At 43.6% G+C, this 20,540-nt stretch overlaps 1 protein-coding gene across 1 annotated transcript in view; it reads left to right on the top strand.

Annotated features, from left to right (window-relative positions):
• Positions 1–20,540, top strand: part of ARFGEF3 (ARFGEF family member 3) — a 187,463-nt gene that overhangs the window by 108,605 nt on the left and 58,318 nt on the right. Inside the window, exons 13-15 of the mRNA XM_034962938.3 lie at positions 12,400–12,566; positions 13,950–14,115; positions 19,893–20,000. Coding sequence (XP_034818829.3) covers positions 12,400–12,566; positions 13,950–14,115; positions 19,893–20,000 — 441 coding nt within the window. The remainder of the gene's footprint in view (positions 1–12,399; positions 12,567–13,949; positions 14,116–19,892; positions 20,001–20,540) is intronic.

The following is a 20,540-nucleotide window of genomic DNA, read 5'->3' on the forward strand; positions in this document are numbered from 1 at the left end:
TTGAGACCAGCCTAGGCAACATAGGGAGAACCTTTCTCTACAAAAAATACAAAAATTAGCCAAGCATGGTAGTGCACCTTTGTCCCAGCCACTTGGGAGGCTGAGGTGGGGGTATCACTTGGGCCTGGGAGGTTGAGGCTCCAGTTAGCCATGTTTCCACCACTGCCCTTCAGCCTGGGCAACCGAGCAAGACCCTGTCAAAGAAAGAGAAAGAGAGAAAGAGAAGAAACAAAAGAAAGAGAAAGAGAAGAAAGGAAAGGAAGGGAAGGGAAGGCAAGGGAGGGCAGGGCAGGGCAGGGCAAGGCAAGGCAGAGAGAAAGAAGGGAAGGCAGAAGGGAAGGGAAAACGGAAGGGAAAAGGGAAAGGAGAAGGGAAAGGGTCTCACTGTGTTGGAAAGAAGGAAATAAAGAAGAGATGAGGCCTCACTATGTTGTTCTGGCTGGTCTCAAACTCCTGGGCTCAAACAATCCTCCCGCCTTTGTCTCCCAAAGTGCTAGGATTACAGGCATGAGCCACTACACCAAGCCTTTTGGTCTCTTAAGATGTGCCATAGTTCGGCTGGGTGCGGTGGCTCACACCTGTAATCCCAGCACTTTGGGAGGCCGAGGCAGGCGGATCACGAGGTTAGGAGATCGAGACCATCCTGGCTAATATGGTGAAACCCCGTCTCTACTAAAAATACAAAAAATTAGCTGGGCGTGGTGGCAGGTGCCTGTAGTCCCAGCTACTTGGGAGGCTGAGGCAGGAGAATGGTGTGAACCTGGGAGGCGGAGCTTGTAGTGAGCCAAGATCGCACCACTGCACTCCAGCCTTGGTGACAGAGCAAGACTCCATCTCAAAAAAAAAAAAAAAAAAAAAAAGATGTGCAATAGTTCATGAGCTAAGGGAGTTGTACATAAAGCCTCTCAAGTTGTTCTTTGGAAGCGATTGGTGGATCCTTTGAGTCTCTGCCTCTTCCCAGCTGGGAATATTCATATGGAGAGGTTTGGCAGCCTTGGCTACTCTGACCAGCTTGGTGTCCCTTGTGCCAAGGCAGAGAGCCCAGCAAACATTGTTAGTCCCCAGAATAGCTGTGTATTAGAGTGCAGCATGGCCACTGGTTGCAGTAATAATGATGGCCTTGAGCCATCAAGAAACAGTAAAATTATAGTCAGGGTCTTCTATTTAAAATTAAAATTATCCAGGAGGCAGGTGGATCACTTGAGGCCAGGAGTTTGAGACCAGCCTGGCCAACATGGCAAAACCCCGCCTCTACTAAAAATACAAAAAATTAGCCAGGCATGGTAGTGCATGCCTGTAATCCCAGTTACTCAGGAGGCTGAGGCAGGAGAATCTCTTGAACCCAGGAGGCAGAGGTTGCAGTGAGCCGAGATTGCACCACTGCACTCCAGCCTAGGCAACAGAGCTACTCCGCCTCAAAAAAAAAAAATTAAAATTATCCATACAAAATAACTCCACTGCCGAAGTTTCAGCACAATATATAAAATTTAGCTCTCAGATAACTTCTTCTTTATCAACACATCCCCAGTAATTCCAGATGAATGAATTGTCACAGTGGTGAGGACTGACTTCCAAGGGACCACCCTCATTTCTTATGAGAATTAAGAAATATAATCCTAGCAAAGTCTTTTTAAAATTTGAGGCTAAAGCAGGTCTTCAGTTTTGTGTCTTTGTGCCTTTCAAATCAATACTTATTTATAGTACATGCAAAACAGGGCTTGTGTGAATTTTTTATGTGGCCAGAATATGGCCTGATAAATGTTGCAGACTGCCCAAATTTTAGAGTTCCGTAAATTTCCCATCAGACCAAACATGTTTTATGAAATTATTTTTTAAACGTAAAAATCAATACATTGAAAAGAGACTTCACAAATGTTTGGTTGTTTTCAAATATCATTTTTATTGACTGTAATTTAGTTGTAGGTCTATTTAATTCTAGTGACATCACAGTATTTTTCTATTCAGGAGTTGGACTCTCTTTCCAAATTACAGACCCATCACTCTGTGGTCCTGTTACCAACAGCTAACTCTCTTCCATCACTGCTGTGGTTCAACTGGTGGCACTGATCGTTGCTTTGGCTACCCCCCTCAGCCACTGGGTGCTGGCCTGTGTCCATCTCTGGACTGAGGCATGTCCTCTTGCCCCCTTGCAAGTGCCACTTCCATGATTAAAAATTAACAAAAGAGAAAACATTATGCTCCACTGAGACAGGGAGATGGCAGATTTCCTTTGTTCCTCCAAGAGAAAGTTATGAAAGTAAAAACAGAAGAGAGGGAGAAGGGAAAAACTCCCTGAGTTATAAACCCTTTCTTTGACTCATTATTTATTTTGATGTCAAAAGCTTCAAACCTCACTTTGTCATAAACGTCCATCAAGTCTTCATCCCTACCCTGTTATCAGGGGGCTGCTTTCTCGGCTGAATCACAGTCACTCAGTGTTTCTCAGTGACTCCTATCTTCAGACAGCTAATATGCCATTGAAATGAGCCTCCTTAATTCTACAGGATTCAGGAGAGCCTTTCTTTTCAAAGCAATTAAAGTTTCATATGGTAGGGGAGTTTGAAAATGTTCGGGCAAATAAAGTACGTTTTTTATAAAGACAGTGCTTGACATGAGCTGTGATTGCTGCAGAAATGCCTCTTTGATCCTGGATAGAACAAAGTGACGTCTGTGTAAGGTGGTTCCTCAGCACTAAAGGAAGGTCCCAGCCTTGCACGGCAATTGATCAAGGGTCATCGGCACTGACTTTGGATTGCTGTTCCTCAGATTAGCGGTTTTCAGTTGCAGTCTTGTGACTTACTTTGACCAAATGTAAGGTTCGCTGCAAGCAATATTTTATAAAGTACCAGATTTCCTAAAAGATAGTGTAGCAAGTATAAATCTCAGTTGTACAAGATATATCCATTTCTTTACATTAAAACAAAGCTGACTGTAGCCCCTCAGCCTGCCTAGCAGGGAGAACATTTGGTCTCTGCCCTCCCTTTATTTCTCATCCCAGGGTCAAACCAGAAGCTGGAGCTTGTGTGGTATCTGTAAGGGGAGGCCCCCTCACTTCTTATATCACCAGGGAGCCCCCATTATCTCCAGTCATAGGCTCCCTAAGGGTGCTGTGATTTTGCTACCATTGTCCACCCTCCTCGGGTGTCCCGCCAACCCTGCAGGTACTGCCAGGCGGTGGGCAGCCACAGACCTGCAACCTCTGCCCAGCCTGGGCTCTCCCTTCTCTGCCTCACTGCTTCTTCCCCTGTCTCTTCACCCTCTAAGGAATGGGCTGAAGTCTCTGGAAGGAGCTCTAGCTTTGTGACTACACAACCAGGAAGGCATTTATGCCGTTACCAGCCTCAGTTTTTGGCTCTGTGGTTTAAACACCTCAAAAGATGGCAAATACAAGTTTACCTTGCTATCTTTATATAATACAGAAGGTGAAATTACAGGAAGAAAACCTCAAATAAATAAATGAGTATGTTATGCTGCCTCTGTCAGTTAGGATTAGGTTTGTTTGCATATATAGAAAATGCAGATGATGGCCTGGCACTGTGGCTCATGCCTGTAATCCCAGCACTTTGGGAGGTGGGGGTGGCAGATCACCTGAGGTCAGGAGTTCAAGACCAGCCTGACCAACATGGAGAAACCCCGTCTGTACTAAAAATACAAAATTAGCCGGGCATGGTGGTGCATGCCTGTAGCCCAGCTACTCGGGAGGCTGAGGCAGTAGAATCGCTTGAACCCAGGAGGCGGAGGTGGCGATGAGCTGAGATCATGCCACTGCACTCCAGCCTGGGCAATAAGAGCCAAACTCTGTCTCAAAAAAAGAAGGAAAAAAAAAAGACAATATTACTACAAAAGGAAAGAGTTCATTTCCTTTCCTCTAAATTGAGTCTGAGGTCTGATCTCCAGAGCTCCACGATGATCAGGGACCCAGGTGCTCCTGTCTTTCTGCTCTACTCTTGTTAATAGGTGACTGTCATCCTCAGGTTTCCTCATGAACCAAGACAGCTGGTGCTGGCGGAGCTGCTGGCTTCTCATCCATAGTCTGAGCAAGAAGGAAGGGGGCAAGGCTAGCAAAGGAGCCACCTGAGAGCTAAATACGGCTGCTTTCAGGAGCTCTCTGGAAGCGCCACACAACAACCTCAAGTTCACTGACCCCTCCTAGGAGACAGGGCACATTGCAAGCCCGAGTAAAGTCATGATTCTATTACCAAGTAAGAAGAAAATGGTTTTATATAGTAACAAGCAGTTTCTAATACAGCACCATATTCTGTTTTAAAAACCAACTATGGATTCAGAGTTATCCTTATTGTAATGTCATTGGTGAATTCCATTCTTGAATGTTGTCTCAGACAGAAAGGGGAGAATGAAACCAATTTTCAGGAGTTTATATAGACATAAACATGTCTAAGCTCTAACTTCAGGAATTTTACATAGGCACACACATATATATATATATCTGGGCTCTAGCCATTTCTGGGATCTAACTTCAGATCCCAGCTCTAGCACTGAACAGCTGTGACCATGGGCAAGTTACTGACCCTCTCCCTGCATCACATTGCCTACCTGTAATGTAAGTGTGATAAACAGTAGTACTTACTTTATCTATTCTGCAGATTAAATGCAGTAGTACAGTAGGGGAAAGGTGAGGATTCATCCAAAATCTGCTGTAGTGTGAGTGCCTGAGCAAGCCAGCAGAAAGATTCTGGTCAGAGTGGGCCACCTAAATCAGTGATGTTGCAGGAAGAACACTGGAGTGGGGTGAATTGATTCTGAGTGTTACTGTAGGAGCCTATGAGTGGGAAGAGGCGGAATAGAGGGAATGATGGATGGCATGGATGTCAAGACTCTAAAAGGACCTGGCATTGGATGAGTTGGCCATCTAGAGGCTGAAGTCGTGCAGGATAATGGCAGGAAGGGCAGGAGGCACTGGAGTGAAGAGGAAACCACAGACTCCAAGCCAGGGTGGTCAGTGAATGTGGCCGTGTCTGGCATATCATGAAGGAGAGTTTCAAGGATGGGTGGAAGATTTGGCCAGATGATAGGAGCCTCAAAGGCTGAGAGTTTGCTTGCTTGCTTTAATAAATGGAGGAAGAGAAGTATTCTAGAAGCAGCAATGGAGAATACGTAGTCTAACAAAATCCTCTACCAACACCTGACATTGTGGAATATAAAACTTAGGGAATACAATAATATAAAAACCACACAAAATATCGCTCCTATAGTCTCAGCACTTTGGGTGGCCAGGGTGGGAGGACATAGTGGGCAACATAGTAAGACCTCATCTCTACAAAAAAAGAAAACACAAAATAAATAATCACACCACCTAGAAGCTGACTCTGAAATATCTTGACATCTTTCTTTGCAGTCATTTTTCATCATATGAATGTGCTTATTTACATGTATCTACAATAATAATGATGATAATAATAGCTAATCTAACATGGCACTTCCTATATGCCCTGCATTATCTAAAGGTTTTACTGATATTAACTCATTTAATACTCATAACAACCCCATAAAGTAGATAGCACTATTATCCTCATTTTACAGATGAGAAAACTGAGACACAGGTTAAGTAATAAGTCATCCAAGGTATGTACATAGCTAGGAAGCGGTGATACCAGGATATGAACCTGGCTCCAGACAGCATGCTCATTACACTGCACAGTACCAGGATGAGGGGAATGAATATGTCATATGTGTAATTTTGTAACTTACTTTCTAGTTAATATTTTGTTGCCATGTTCCTTGTGTCTTTAAGTATTCTTTGCAAATATGACTTAGGATGCCTCTATGATACCCATTCCTGCTAACTGACCACAATGTACTCAATTTCTCCTTTTGGTGGATCTTTAAGCTGTTCTTCACATGCTTCTCTTAGAGGATTTTTAATTATTTAGGAGATGCTGTTCAAGAACACAGAAACCTCTGGAGCTGATTAGCTCTGGTTGCGGGGGGGTGGGGGAAACCATGGTGGCTGAAAAACTGTAGCCCAGCAAATGTATGAGTTTTTTAAGTCCTGATAGACTTGAAAATACCAGTGGATACCTGGCATCTCATTGGCTCCTGGGAACCTACACTAAAGGAACAGAAACTCAGGCAGAGATTTACAGCATACTAGCAGATGCCATTTATTTATTTATTTATTTATGAGACAAGAGTCTCGCTCTGTCACCCAGGCTGGAGTGCAGTGGCACGATCTCGGCTCACTGCAACCTCCGCCTCCTGGGTTCAAGCGATTCTCCTGCCTCAGCCTCCTGAGAAGCTGGGATTACAGGCGTCCGCCACCACGCCTGGCTAATTTTTTGTATTTTTAGTAGAGACAGGGTTTCACCATGTTGGTCAGGCTGGTCTTGAACTCCTGACATCAGGTAATCCATTCACCTTGGCCTCCCAAAGTGCTGGGATTACAGGCATGGGCCACTGCACCTGGCCTATATAGCCATTTACAATGATGTTTTCCAGTAATATTTAATGATATGAAAAAATATAATGTAATTTTAAAAAGAAGGATTTAAAATTCACATTAAAATGTTAATACTACTTATCTCAGCCTGGTGTTATCACAGATTATTTTCTTCTTTGTGCCTTTTCCAAATCTCTAAAAGAATTTCTTGCAACCTCTATCAGAAGATAAAGCAGTAATGTTATGTAAAAATTAGAGCCGTAGACTTAAATAAATCTGTGACTAAGCAAAGTTGTGTAATCTTATCACAAAGGTTTAGAAAGCTGATAATGCCCAGCGTTGCTGAGAGTGGGTGTAAGAGTGCTCTTGTGCACAGTTGGTAGGTGGGAAAGTTGGTATAAATCTATTTGGAAAATAGTTTGTATGTATCTGTTAAACTTAATATACTTATTCTGCTTTTAGTATGCTTGCAGAAGTACTAACATTCATTTCATCATTTCAGTATTTTTCATAATTGAAACAACATGAATGTTCACCAATAGAGCATTAAGATCAAATAAATCAAACCACAATGTAACTATGCAGTGGTATATGCACAGTCATTAAAAAAGAATGAAACAGACCCAGAAGTGTCAATATCAAGACACATCTAACACATATTTTTAGAAAACATCAAGTTACAGTTTGACATATGTAGTGTGATCTCGCTTTGTGGTATTTTCATACACACAAGGAAGTGAGTCTTGCTGTTAGAGGTATCATTGGGCCTTGAGAGAAGCAGGGACTACTGTTCTTATTTTTTATACTCTTCAGTACTATTAAATGTTCTAAATTAAAGTTTATCCAAAAAAGGAGTACCGAATTCTCTTAGACACAGAAGAGATTTTAAGAGATCTCTTGTGCTACTCTTGTATCTAATCTTTCCCTGGTAAGCAGTCAAGTAGGTGATCCATCCTCCTGTTTCCACAGTAAAGCACATCTTAATTATAGAGGGAGAGAATGAACTTTAGTTACTGAACACTGGGCAATGCAAAGAGTCAGAATATGTTAAAGGTCATAGTTCTTATAGTTTCTTACTCTAAATTGGATAGCACGTCAGTGAGGCCAATCAGAGGGAAGAATGGAAAATAGAGTATCTACTAGAGAGGTACAGGATATGGCAGAATCTTTTCATGACATTCGAAGCAAGTAGAGCATGGCTAGTGCAAAAACCTGAAGTGTGGGCCCAAAAGACCTTGCCGATTTTGAGCCATGTAACTTTGGGCAAATTACTGTCTCTGGGGCACTTTCCTTACTGGTAAACAATAGGGCAGGATTAGAAAATGATATATGAGGAGAGACTGGTTCTAGGCAATAGAAAGCATTTAATAAATTATTCTTATCATGTTTCCATTATTATCAATATCACCAGTAAACTATATCTGACATAGCAAGAAAATGGCTGTTTTCTTTAAGTTGACAAAATAGACCTTATTTTGTTTTATTTACAAATTTGCCAGCTCTTTGTAATTTAAGAAATTAATCTGCCTGCAGATGTAGGCTGGTACCAACAGATTACCTGCAACAAAGGTAACCTGACAAAGTCTTTCCTATTGGGTGTCTCCACCAGCAGTGCCTGCCAGGGCTTCGTCACTTCTCTGCTGATTTTGGTCTCCATGTCAACACTCACATTAGTGGCCTTTTTCACTTTCAGCATCTGAGCAAGTGCTCAGTTTTCCAAAACATCCCAAGGTAATTAGTAGTTGGTTTCAACATTTTGAAAGGAATTATTACTGATGTCTAAAATGAAAGCCATTTACAGATTCATTTTTTTTTCTTGTTGATAGACTCAATTGTACCTTTCATCTATGATTCAGGATAGTTAAACACCCAATCCTGAATGCTACTTTCTGTTTTACCATGGAAGGAGACTGGTCTTGTGCCCTATGTCTCCTCCAGATAACTGGAATCAGCCCCACTAGCACCTTGAGAGTGCCAGGGGTTCCCATGGACCATCAGGGCTGAGATACACTGCTCATGTTCTAACCAAGGATGTAGTTTTCAGATCTCACTTGCAGTCTGATCTTCCTTTTAAAATGTACCTCAGCCTTGCCAGGTGTGGTGGCTCACACCTGTAATCCCAGCACTTTGGGAGGCCAAGGCGGGTGGATCACCTGAGGTCAGGAGTTCGAGACCAGACTCAACATGGAGAAACCCCATCTCTACTAAAATTACAATATTAGCCAGGCATGGTGGTGCGTGCCTGTAATCCCAGCTACTCGGGAGGCTGAGGCAGGAGAATTGCTTGAACCTGGGAGGCAGAGGTTGCGGTGAGCCAAGATCGCGCCATTGCACTCCAGCCTGGGCAACAAAAGCGAAACTCCATCTCAAAAAAAAAAAAAAAAAATGCACCTCAGCCTTGCCAGGCATGGTGGCTCACACCTGTGATCCCAGCACTTTGGGAGGCTGAGGCGGGCAAATCACCTGAGGTCGGGAATTCTAGACCAACCTGACCAACACAGAGAAACCCCGTCTCTACTAAAAATACAAAATTAGCTGGGCGCGGTAGCACATGCCTGTAATCCCAGCTACTAGGGAGGCTGAGGCAGGAGAATTGCTTGAACCCGGGAGGCGGAGGTTGCAGTGAGCTGAGATTGTGCCATTGCACTCCAGCCTGGACAACAAGAGCAAGACTCCATCTCAAAAAATATAATAAATAAATAAATAAAATAAATTTAAAAAAATAATAATAAAATGCACCTCAGCCCATGATCACAAAGTGCTCTTGGTAGAAAACGTCTTGAGGCAACATCAAAATTTCTACAGTTTTTTATTTCCCCTGCCTTGTTTCATAAGGCAGAGGTAATGCCCACTCTTTGATTGTCTGAGGTGGTTTTGTGGGAATAATATATATGCTTACTCCCACCAAAAAATGTTTATACTGCCCTCAAATATGGCAGAGATCTTGAATTATTTTCAACTTTGAAAGCTTTCTCTGGTCCACATCTTCTTACTTACCTATTTATTAAAATTCATAGGGATGGCCGGGCATGGTGGCTCACACCTGTAATCCCAGCACTTTGGGAGGCTGAGGCAGGTGGGTCACAAAGTCTTCGAGATCAGCCTGGCCAACATGGTGAAACCCTGTCTTTACTAAAAATACAAAAATTAGCTGGGTGTGGTGGTGCATGCCTGTGATCCCAGCTACTTGGGAGGCTGAGGCAGGAGAATTGCTTGAACCCGGGAGGCAGAGGTTGCCGTGAGCCAAGATCGCACCACTGCACTCCAGCCTGGGTGACAGAACAAGACTCTGACTCAGGAAAAAAAAAAATTCATAGGGACAACATCACTGGATAAACATTCTAGCTGTAAATTTGTATCTCATTTTCATAGGGACATCACTGAATAAACATTCTAGCTGTAAATTTGTATCTCTCATTTCTTTGTTAATTCTAGAAAATGCTTACATTTCATATGAGCCATGTTTTTTATTAAAGAATAATTTTAGACATGATTTGCAGAGTATATGGACATGTGTAATTTGCATGCACAAATGTAGAGATGAACTGTTTCCCGCACATCCCTAGATTTCAGCCTCCAAGTATTTGCAGGAACAAATGGCGCATTCATTGAAAATCTCTTAAGGTGCTCTGAGAGAAGTGGCTCGGTGTGTTTTGTTCCACACTTGTCTGGGCTGGTATTGCCTGTGGGGCTTTGGAGGGTAAGAGGAGATGACAGTGTAAGGACACAGATGTGCAGTTGTCTGTGGGCTGCAAAGCTGCGAGCTGACCACCAGGCTCCAGATAGTCAGGAACCCTGAAGGCCTGGAAATGCCTGTCTGCAGATGGCCTTAGGACCAGCATACTAATAGATGCAGAGAAGCTGACTTCAGTAATTTTTTCACCCCAAGCTCCCTGTGAAAGTTTGAGCCATGATACCAACAACTCTGACTGAATGAACCCATCTTCAGAGCATGAGATATAGTTGTTTGTTTTTTCAGTTAATTTATATAAAGCTCAAAGGGATCTTCAAAATGAAAACTTTAGTAAGTATAAAATGTCTTTTAAAAGAAAAGATAGTGGGGAGAAAGTCAATAGCTATTATTTAATGGGTTTTTTTTGAACCTCTTTATTTCCTCATTTATTTTTTTAACAGTTTGATTGTGAGATAACTCACATACCACACAGTTTACCTGCTTAAAGTGCACAATTTAACGTGTTTTTTGTGTTTTGTTTTTTTGTTGTTGTTTTTTGAGGCAGAGTCTCTTTCTGTTGCCCAGGCTGGAATGTAGTGGTGTGATCTCAGCTAACTACAGCCTCCACCTCCTGGGTTCCAGCAATTCTCATTCCTCAGCCTACCAAATGGCTGGGACTACAGGCACGCGCCACCATGCCGGGCTAATTTTTGTATTTTTAGTAGAGATTGGGTTTCACCCTCTTGGGCAGGATGGTCTGGAACTCTTGGACTCAAGTGATCTGCCTGCCTTGGCCTCCAAAAGTGCTGGGATTACAGGTGTGAGTCACTGCACGTGGCCTAACGTGTTTTGATGTATTACATTATTATTTGTTTTCATCATGGTAAAAATAGATGTAACAAAATTTGCTATTTTAATAAATTTTAAGTATACAATTCAGTGGTACTAATTGTATTCACAGTGTTGTGCAAGCATTTCCAGAACTTTTTTAACATTCCAAATAGAAGGTACTCTGCCCCCGGTCCCTGGTCCCTGGTAACCTCCAATCTATTTTCTATTTCTTTTAATTTATTCTAGGTGCTTCATAGAGTGCATCATGTATATTTGTTATTTTGTGCCTGACACTTAGCATAATGTTTTCAAGGCGCCTCTATGTTGTGGCATATATCAGAACACCATTCCTTTTCATGGCTGAGTAATACCCATTTTATATATATACCACAATTTGCTTATCCATTCATCTGTTGATGGGCGCTTCAGTCGTTTCCACCTTTTGGCTGTTGTGAGTAATGCTGCAGTGAACACTGATGTACAAACGTCTGTTCAAATACCTGCTTTCAGTCCTTTTGGTTATATAGGAGTAGAATTGCTGGGTCATATAGTGATTCTATGTTTAGCTTTTCGAGAAACATTATTCCTTTTGAAAAGTTGTATTAATAACTTTTCTAAACATCTTACATGCATTATTGCATCTAATTCTTATGCAGTCATATCCATTAATTCTTACTCATTCAGCAAATGTTTTTAAGGGTCTACTATGTACCAAACGCTGTTCTAGGCATTGGGGATTCTGTAGTGAACAAAATGAATGAAATATCACCTTCTCATTGATTTTATAGTGGTGATGGCAGACGATAAACAAGTATATGTTAATATAAAACTGGGTAGAATAAATGCCATCGAGGCCATTTTTTAAAAGCCGGGTAAGCGGCATATTGGTGGGGGGCAGGAGTGGATTTGCTATTTAATAATGGAATTAAAAGGGAAGGTCTCTCTGTCACTTGAGCAGAGACTTGACAGAATTGAGGGAGCGCAGCATCCAGAGATCCTGAGATCATTCTAGGAGTGACAAAAACAAATGCAAAGGCCCTGCGGCAGGTCCAGGCCTGGTGTGGCTGAGGGACAGCAGGCAGTCAGGGTGACTGCGGGGAATGAGAGGGAGAGAGGAGAGTGAGGTTGGAGTTTTATTACATTGTGATGGGGAGCCACCGGAGGGCTCAAGCTAGGGATAGAATGCAGTCAATTCTTCTCCTTATTATAGGAAAAGAAGGTGAGACTTACAGGGTTTACATGAGTTTATCAAAGTTCTAGCTGCTAAGTAAGAGATCAGGATCCAGGCCCAGGCAGATCCACTCCTGAGCGCATGCTCTTTGCCACCAGGCTGGGGTGTGTATCTGGCCCTAAGGATATTCCTGGCTAGCTGTCAGTGCTATACAGAATTGTCCTATATGATGCAGTATCTCTCAAGATGGGTTCGCAGCTCTCTGGAAGCCAGCCTTGCCAAGCACACTGTTCACACCCCCAAAAGTCCCTTCATTTTCTCCCTTAGGCATGATGCACTCTCCTGGCTTTGACGGGAATAGCAGCCTCAGCTTCCAGATGCTGATGAACGCAGACAGCCTCTACACAGCGGCACACTGCGCCCTGCTCCTCAACCTGAAGCTCTCCCACGGTGACTACTACAGGAAGCGGCCGACCCTGGCGCCAGGCGTGATGGTGAGTGTGCCGTCCCTCGTTGGACTGGCAGAGGGCAGGCTGTAACCTCCTGGTGTACAGCCTAGCCTCAGTGCCCTGAGTGGGATGGCACAGCGTGTTTCGTTCCGGACTGCTCTAGGTTGGTAATGCCAGTGGGACTTTGGGGGATGGAAGGAGATGACATATATATAAGGGCACAGATATACAGTTGTCCAGCACCATGAGCACAGAGCTGCCCACCGGGCTCCAGTGAAGAGTGTATGGACGTGAGGCCCTGGAAATGGCTGCCCAGGGATAACCCAGTAGTTTCATCTTGCGTCATTATTAAACGTGTATAAAACCTGTTCAAAACTACATCATTGACGTGTTAAGGGAGATCAGAAGATGTGCAAGAAATTTGCTGAAAATGAGTTGTGTTTTTCTTTTTTTTGAGACAGAGCCCCGCTTTGTTGTCCAGGCTAGAGTACAGTGGTGTGATCATGGCATGGCTCACTGCAACCTCAAACTCCTGGGCTCAAGCAGTCCTCCCACCTCAACTCCCAAGTAGCTGGGACTACAGGTGTGCACCACCATGCCTGGCTAATTTTTTAATTATTTTTTGTAAAGACAGGGTCTCGTTATGTTGCCCATGCCAGCCTTGAACTCCTGGGCTCAAGCAATCCTCCCACCTTGCCCTCCCAAAGCGTTGGGATTACAGGCATGAGCCACCAGGCCTGGCTGAAGGTGTGCACTTATAAAAACTCTTCACCATATTCCAACATGTTCCCAGACCTACTGTTGACCCAGAACTAAGCTCACTGGCTGTTGCTCATAAGCACTTCCTGTAAGGGGTAGGTACAATGAGAGTGTTGGTTGTCCTGTGGTTAGCTCCTGTGATGGAGCAAGCCACTCCATGGTGTACCCTATTATCAGTTCATGAGCCTAAATCCATGGATCTACGTGAAGGAAATCAATAATCATTTGCTTGCTTGATAAATTGTAAATTCCCAAAGGTAAGTGATTGCTTCATAAGCATAAGTGAAGTGTCTCTGGAAATGTGCACATTGCTGCAGGAGCACGTTCCACCTCTGCTGCTGTTGGGGCTCCTAGAAAAGGAAGCTCGTACACTATTAAAGACATCTGTGCAACTGCAAACCTTTCCACACATCCAAGAGTAAGAATGTAAAGTGCAGTCTCTCTAATCCTTCTGCAAGGTATCTGTCAAAAGGTGTCATCAGTGAAGGAAACCTCAGCACATTTGGGAATCCTCCATCTCTACTTCTCCCCACTTGCCGCCCCCTTACCCAATACACAAGCCTTGGTTTAGTTCAGGGCTCTGTGACGTGAAGAGGCAGCAGAGGCACTTAGGAGCCTGTTAGTGAGCAGGGTGTTATGTGGTCACCTTCTCATGCGATCTCTCTGTAGAAGGACTTCATGAAGCAGGTGCAGACCAGCGGCGTGCTGATGGTCTTCTCCCAGGCCTGGATTGAGGAGCTCTACCATCAGGTGCTCGACAGGAACATGCTTGGAGAGGCTGGCTATTGGGGCAGCCCGGAAGATAACAGCCTTCCCCTCATCACAATGCTGACCGGTCAGTGGTTCGTTGCAAGGCCTTGGGGCACGTGGTAGGGTGGGACGGCTCACGCTTTAAAGCCTCTTTCAGAGAAGTGTTGGTGCTTGGAGCAGACTTTGAAACAGCACCCACAAAGCTTCCCTGGCAATGGTGACAATTCCAGGGAAGTATCATGAGTTCACTTCACAGGAGTTTTCTGTCCCTTTTCCATGTGGGAGTCTGTAGGGTTCACTGTGCCCCATTAGATGAGGACTAACTTAGCACCTTTGTCTGTTGGTGTAAAACCGTAGGCCATATCTACAGGATGTGTAGGCCTAGGATTATTCCTGGAAGTTCTCACATGCTAATAGTTGCCCATATCATTCAGTGTTCTTGGGGTTTACCAATAAATGTAAAATGACTGATTTTAAAGTTGGCTTCCTGGCCAAGTGCCGTGGCTCATGCCTATAATCCTAGCACTTTGGGAGGCCGAGGTGGGTGGATCACCTGAGGTCAGGGGTTCGAGACCAGCCTGGCCAACATGGCAAAACTCCGTCTCTACTAAAAATACAAAAATTAGCTGGGCATGGTGGCAGGTGCCTGTAATCCCAGCTACTTGGGAGGCTAAGGCAGAAGAATCATTTGAACCCGGGAGGCAGAGGTTGCAGTGAACCGAGATCACACCACTGTACTCCAGCCTGGGCAACAGGAGCAAGACCCTGTCTCAAAACAAAAAAAGTTGGTTTCCTTCTGTTTATCCATATCAGAGGCCCTCCTTTCCCTTCCCAGCTGTACCAGAATTAATAATAATGCCAAATACTTACCAGCATCCTTGTCTTCAGTGTCCAGAGCTTTTATCTTTTTTAAGAAAATATTTATTCAGGAATAGACATTGCAATGGGAATATGCCCGCCATAGTAAACTATGTGCGTATACAGGGAGGTAAAGGATGACAAAGGTGTTTAAAGGAAAAACGAGGAGGATTTCATCATTGTTTTGAGACAATGATTCTTGAGTAAAGGATCAGTAACAAGGGCGGTGCCAGTTTAAGTTAGACAGGCAAGCAGGGGCTGGGCAGATGTCCTCACAGGAGTACTATTTTGTGTAGGGTTGCAATGGCTTGTGAGTTGCAATGGCTTGTGAACAAGTTGGTGCTTTTTGCAGAGTCTCATGTGATAGTTCTCTCTCTATATATAATTTCAACTATTACTTTAGACTAAAGGGGTACATGTGCAGGTTTGTTACCTGGGCATATTGCATGATGCTGAGGTTTGGGGCCAACTGATCCCATCACCCGGGTACTGAGTATAGTAGCCAACAGTTTTCAACCCTTTCCCTTCCCTCCCTCTCCTGCCTTGCAGTCCCCAGTGTCTGTTGTTACCATCTGGACGTCCATGAGTACCCAGTGTTTAGCTCCCGCTTAGAAGTGAGAACATATGGCATTTGGTTTTCTGTTCCTGCATTAACTCGTTTGGGATAATAGCCTTCAGCTAGGTCCATGTTGCAACAAAGGACATGATTTTGTTCTTTTTTATGGTTGTGTAGTGTTCCATGGTGTATATGGACCACAAGAACTTTTAAAATCCTATTTAACTATTAGAAATTTCACATGAGAGTGTAGAGAGCAGTATGCCATATTGTTGTGGCGCAGTATTTTTTGGCAAAAGCCACTTTTCATGGCTTATTGTGGCTTGGCCATAATGCCAAAGATTGGGGAGTCTGCAAAAGTTTAGTCTGGTCATCGCTTGCCTTAGTAAGTTAGAGCTCCAGCCTTGCCCTGGATTGGCTCTGAGTCCCCAGACTGGGTTTTTTGTTTGGTTGGTTGGTTGGTTTTTTTGTTTGTTTGTTTTCTTAAGAGTCTAGCTCTGTCCCCCAGGCTGGAGTACAGTGGCGTGATCTCAGCTCACTGCAACCTCCACCTCCCAGGTTCGAGCGATTCTTCTGCCTCAGCCTCCAGAGCAGCTGGAATTACAGGTGCCCACCACCATGCCCGGCTAATTTTTGTATTTTGAGTAGAGATGGGGTTTCACCATGTTGGCCAGGCTGGCCTTGAACTCCTGACCTCAGGTGATCTGCCTGCCTCAGCCTCCCAAAGTGCTGAGATTACAGGCGTGAGCCGCCGCACCCACCCTCCCCAGACTGGTTTCTGATTGCAGTTATCCTCTCCTGGCTCCAGCAGAAGGAGGTGCAGAGCAAGGCCCTGCCCTCTCTGGAGTGTCTGTATCCTCACACAGCTCGGCATTGCTCTGTGCCCAGCAGGAACAGCACAGGGCTGGGCAAGACAGTCCAACTGGGGCACAGAATCTGTTGTCCAAAGGGCATGTTATGTTGCCTATGGTTGGCACTGGGGGCTCTTACAAGGTGTCAGAATAAACTGGCAGGTGGAACCCAGCCATGTAGAATTTGGGGTGAGGCACTATTTAGGAATCAGGCAGAAGGTCAGAACATACAGTGAGGTCTGTCCATGGGTGGCAGAGTCCTCATCATTGATTGGCATTTGGAGTCTTGCTTCAAGAACTAGGATGGAACTGGGGAAAGTAAGATTGGGTCTCAAACTTGGGGATCAGGATCACTGGAGAGGTGATCAATTTGTATTTTGTTAATCATTATAGCATTTACATCCGTTTGAAAAATAAGCATTCAGGCCGAGCACAGTGGCTCACACCAATAATCCTAGGACTTTGGGAGGCCGAGGCGGGTGGATCATTTGAGATCAGGAGTTCAAGACCAGCCTGGCCAACAGGGTGAAACCCCATCTCTACAAAAAAATACAAAAATTAGCTGAGCATGTTGGCCAGCACTTGTAGTCCCAGCTACTTGGGAGGCTAAGGTGGGAGAATCCCTTGAACCTGGGAGGCAGAGGTTGCAGTGAGCTGAGATCGCGTCACTGCACTTCAGCCTGAGCGACAGAGCGAGACTCTGTCTTTTTAAAAAAAAAAAAAAAGAAAAGTAATCATTCAAATGTATGAGAGCCATTTATTTAGTTTACCTATAAGCATTGCTTGATTTCCATTTGTTTTCACAAACTCCTTTCAGTAGGGATGGCAGGTACTGCCCAGAGCTTATAAGTCTGAGAATTTGGTTGAGGACCCTAAATATTCCAACTTTCATTTGAGAAGACCATAGTTTCTGCCAAAAGTAATCTCTGTGACTCTCTTGCCCGGACCTTAATAAAAGGAGTCATTCAGTACATGTAAAATGAATAAGTAACAGACTATTCGCAGTTCCCATATTCATCAGTCATCACTGTTAATTAGCCATCGCTGTTATTAATGGAACAGTAAGCTCAATTGCTATGTCCATAGGAAAGTTATTTAACTTTAATGATAGAAAAGGGCTTTTCATAAGAATTCAACAAAATAAGGATCTATGATTCTTTGTGATTCTAAATTCCAGGTATGAAGTGACAAGTGAATCAGAGCAGCAGTTAACCTAGAGTTTGGAGACTTCTATTTGATCTTTTCATTATGTATGAGGAGAAGCAGTGCCAGCAATCTGATGATCAGCGCTGTACTAACTGTGGCCATTCCTGATGTCATGTCAGAGTATTGTATAGAACTGTGGAATTTTAGCACAGAAATAAGCTTTGCATTACTTGAATTCATCAGACCTTTACCTAGCACATAGAAAACATTCATTATACTTTGATAAATGAAAATTTCTGGCAAATATCATTAGGCCATTTGACCAGACGTCAAATTAATTTCAGAGAAACCAGTCTGTTTCCACCTTAGCAGCCATATAGATTTTGTCCCTGTTTTGGTTCTGATAGTTGCTGAGGAGTCTCCAGGCTTTTTGTAATTTCTGTAAGAATCAAAGATACAGTGGAACACCATGCAAATAAGTCTCATCCTCTTGGGGTGGGGGTGAAGTCCTAAACTCAGAATTAATACTAATAATTACAGGCAGTGGCTCACACCTGTAATCCCAGCACTTTGGAAGGCAGAGGCGGGAGGATCACTTAAGGTCAGGAGTTAGAGGCCAGCTTGGCCTTCGTGGTGAAACCCCGTCTCTATTAAAAATACAAAAATTAGCTGGGTGTGGTGGCACACACCTGTAATCCCAGCTATCCAGGAGGCTGAGGTATGAGAATCGCTTGAACCTGGGAGGTGGAAGTTGCAGTGAGCTGAGATTGCGCCACTGTACCCCAGCCTGGGTGACAGAGTAAGACCCCATCTCAAAAACAAACAAACAAAAATGAAAAACCCACAACTACCCTCCTTTCTCATCCCCTCCCTGTGTTGCATTCAGCTATGTTAGTTGCATCCAAGTATGTATATTTCAACTCCATAGTCACTTTTCCAGTGATTACTTCCTTTATACTGAGGAACTTGGGGCCTTGGCAAGCCTGACTCAGGGCTACAAGGCTGCTTAATTCAGAGCCAAGACTAAAGCTCAGCCTTCTCAACCCAACTCCAGTCCTTTCCTTGCCATAACGTTAAAGAGTGGTTTGTTGAGCTAATTCTGTAGAAAAGAATTTGTTTCAACAAAAACTTAAACAGGATAACTGAGGATCCAGTATAGAGCTGGAATGGTATAGAGAGGCCTGGATGGGAGTCAGAAGACATGAATACTAATTATTTCTGTCATCAGCCTCATGGCCTTGAACCATTTACCTACTTTAAACATGGTCATGCATCCTTTAGCAAGGACAGGAACATGTTCTGAGAAATGCATTGTTAGGCAATTTTGTCATTATGTGACCATCATAGAGTGTACTTACACACCTAGGCTAGATGGTATAGCCTATTGCTCCAAGGCTACATACCTGCACCATGTGTATTGAATACTGTAAGCAGCTGTCATAACAGAGTAGTATTTGTGTATCTAAACGTAGAAAAGGTGCAATAAAAGTATGCTATTATAATCTTATGGGACCACTGTCTTATATGCAGTTCATGGTTGACCAAAACGTCATTTTGTGGTTCAGAACTCTGTCTCTTCCTCTGTGAAATAAAAATAATACTGACCTACTTACCTAATTTGAGCTGTTTCGATGATCAAGTGAAAAAATGTTTTGTGAAAACACTTTGAAAATTATAAGGTATTATTGGCAGGGCACGGTGGCTGACGCCTGTAATCCCAGCACTTTGGGAGGCCGAGGCAGGCAGATCACAAGGTCAGGAGATCGAGACCATCCTGGCTAACACAGTGAAACCCCCATACAAAAAATTAGCCGGGTGTGGTGGTGGGCACCTGTAGTCCCAGCTACTCGGGAGGCTGAGGCAGGAGAATGGCGTGAACCCAGGAGGCGGAACTTGCAGCAGTGAGCCGAGATCACGCCACTGCACTCCAGCCTGGGCGACAGAGTGAGACTCCCGTCTCAAAAAAAAAAAAAAAAAATTATAAGATATTATTTATTGTACTTTGCAATCTGACTATGTGATGATCTGACCAAAGAGGCTTATTCTCCTCTTAATTCATGTAAGGAAGCTCTGAAACTAAAGTTCACAGCTGGGTAACCTGTACATATAAAATTTGGGAATAATCCGTGGTTCTGAATAAAAAGAGTATTTAAGATCAAAATATTCTAAATCAGTAGATTTTCTAACAGAGAAATAATAATTTATAATGTACATCTATTTTTAAATAAAGATAGGCAACAATGTAACAGAAGAATAAATACTCCAAAGTGAAATAAAACTAGACTGAGGGAATAAAGTAAAATTTATGATAGTCTCATTAAAGGTTGCTACATGCTTGAAACATAAAAGATACAAGGGATATTTGTTAAAAATGAATATTGTGGTGGCCATTTGCTTGTTTTTGACTGGAGTGTTTTATTTAGGGAAAACTTCTTTCTTTTTCCTTGACAGATATTGACGGCTTAGAGAGCAGTGCCATTGGTGGCCAGCTGATGGCCTCGGCTGCTACAGAGTCTCCTTTCGCCCAGAGCAGGAGAATTGATGACTCCACAGTGGCAGGTAATGACTTGGGTCTTGAGTTTATGAACATCCAAACACTGCATGTGTTACCAGCAATTACATTGTTATGTGGTGACTTGAATCAGGATTTTGTCTTGGTTAGAAAAAGTAATTGGGCCGGGCGCGGTGGCTCACGCCTGTAATCCCAGCACTTTGGGAGGCTGAGGCGGGCAGATCACGAGGTCAGGAGATCCAGACCATCCTGGCTAACACGGTGAAACCACGTCTCTACTAAAAATACAAAAAATTAGCCGGGCATGGTGGTGGGCACCTGTAGTCCCAGCTACTCGGGAGGCTGAGGCAGGAGAATCACTTGAACCCAGGAGGCGGAGCTTTCAGTGAGCTGAGATTGCGCCACTGCACTCCAGCCTGGGCGACAGAACAAGACTCCGTCTCAAAAAAAAAAAAAAAAAAAAAAAAAGTAATTGATGGAAGTTACTTAGCATCATTCAGCTGATAATGCAACATTTATTATTTATAAGAACAAAGTGAAACATGATCCCATATAATCCATTGTTATATTTCCTGTTGTAGAATTGC

Source organism: Pan paniscus, chromosome 5, assembly GCF_029289425.2.
Source record: "Pan paniscus chromosome 5, NHGRI_mPanPan1-v2.0_pri, whole genome shotgun sequence".
Lineage (NCBI taxonomy): Eukaryota > Metazoa > Chordata > Mammalia > Primates > Hominidae > Pan > Pan paniscus.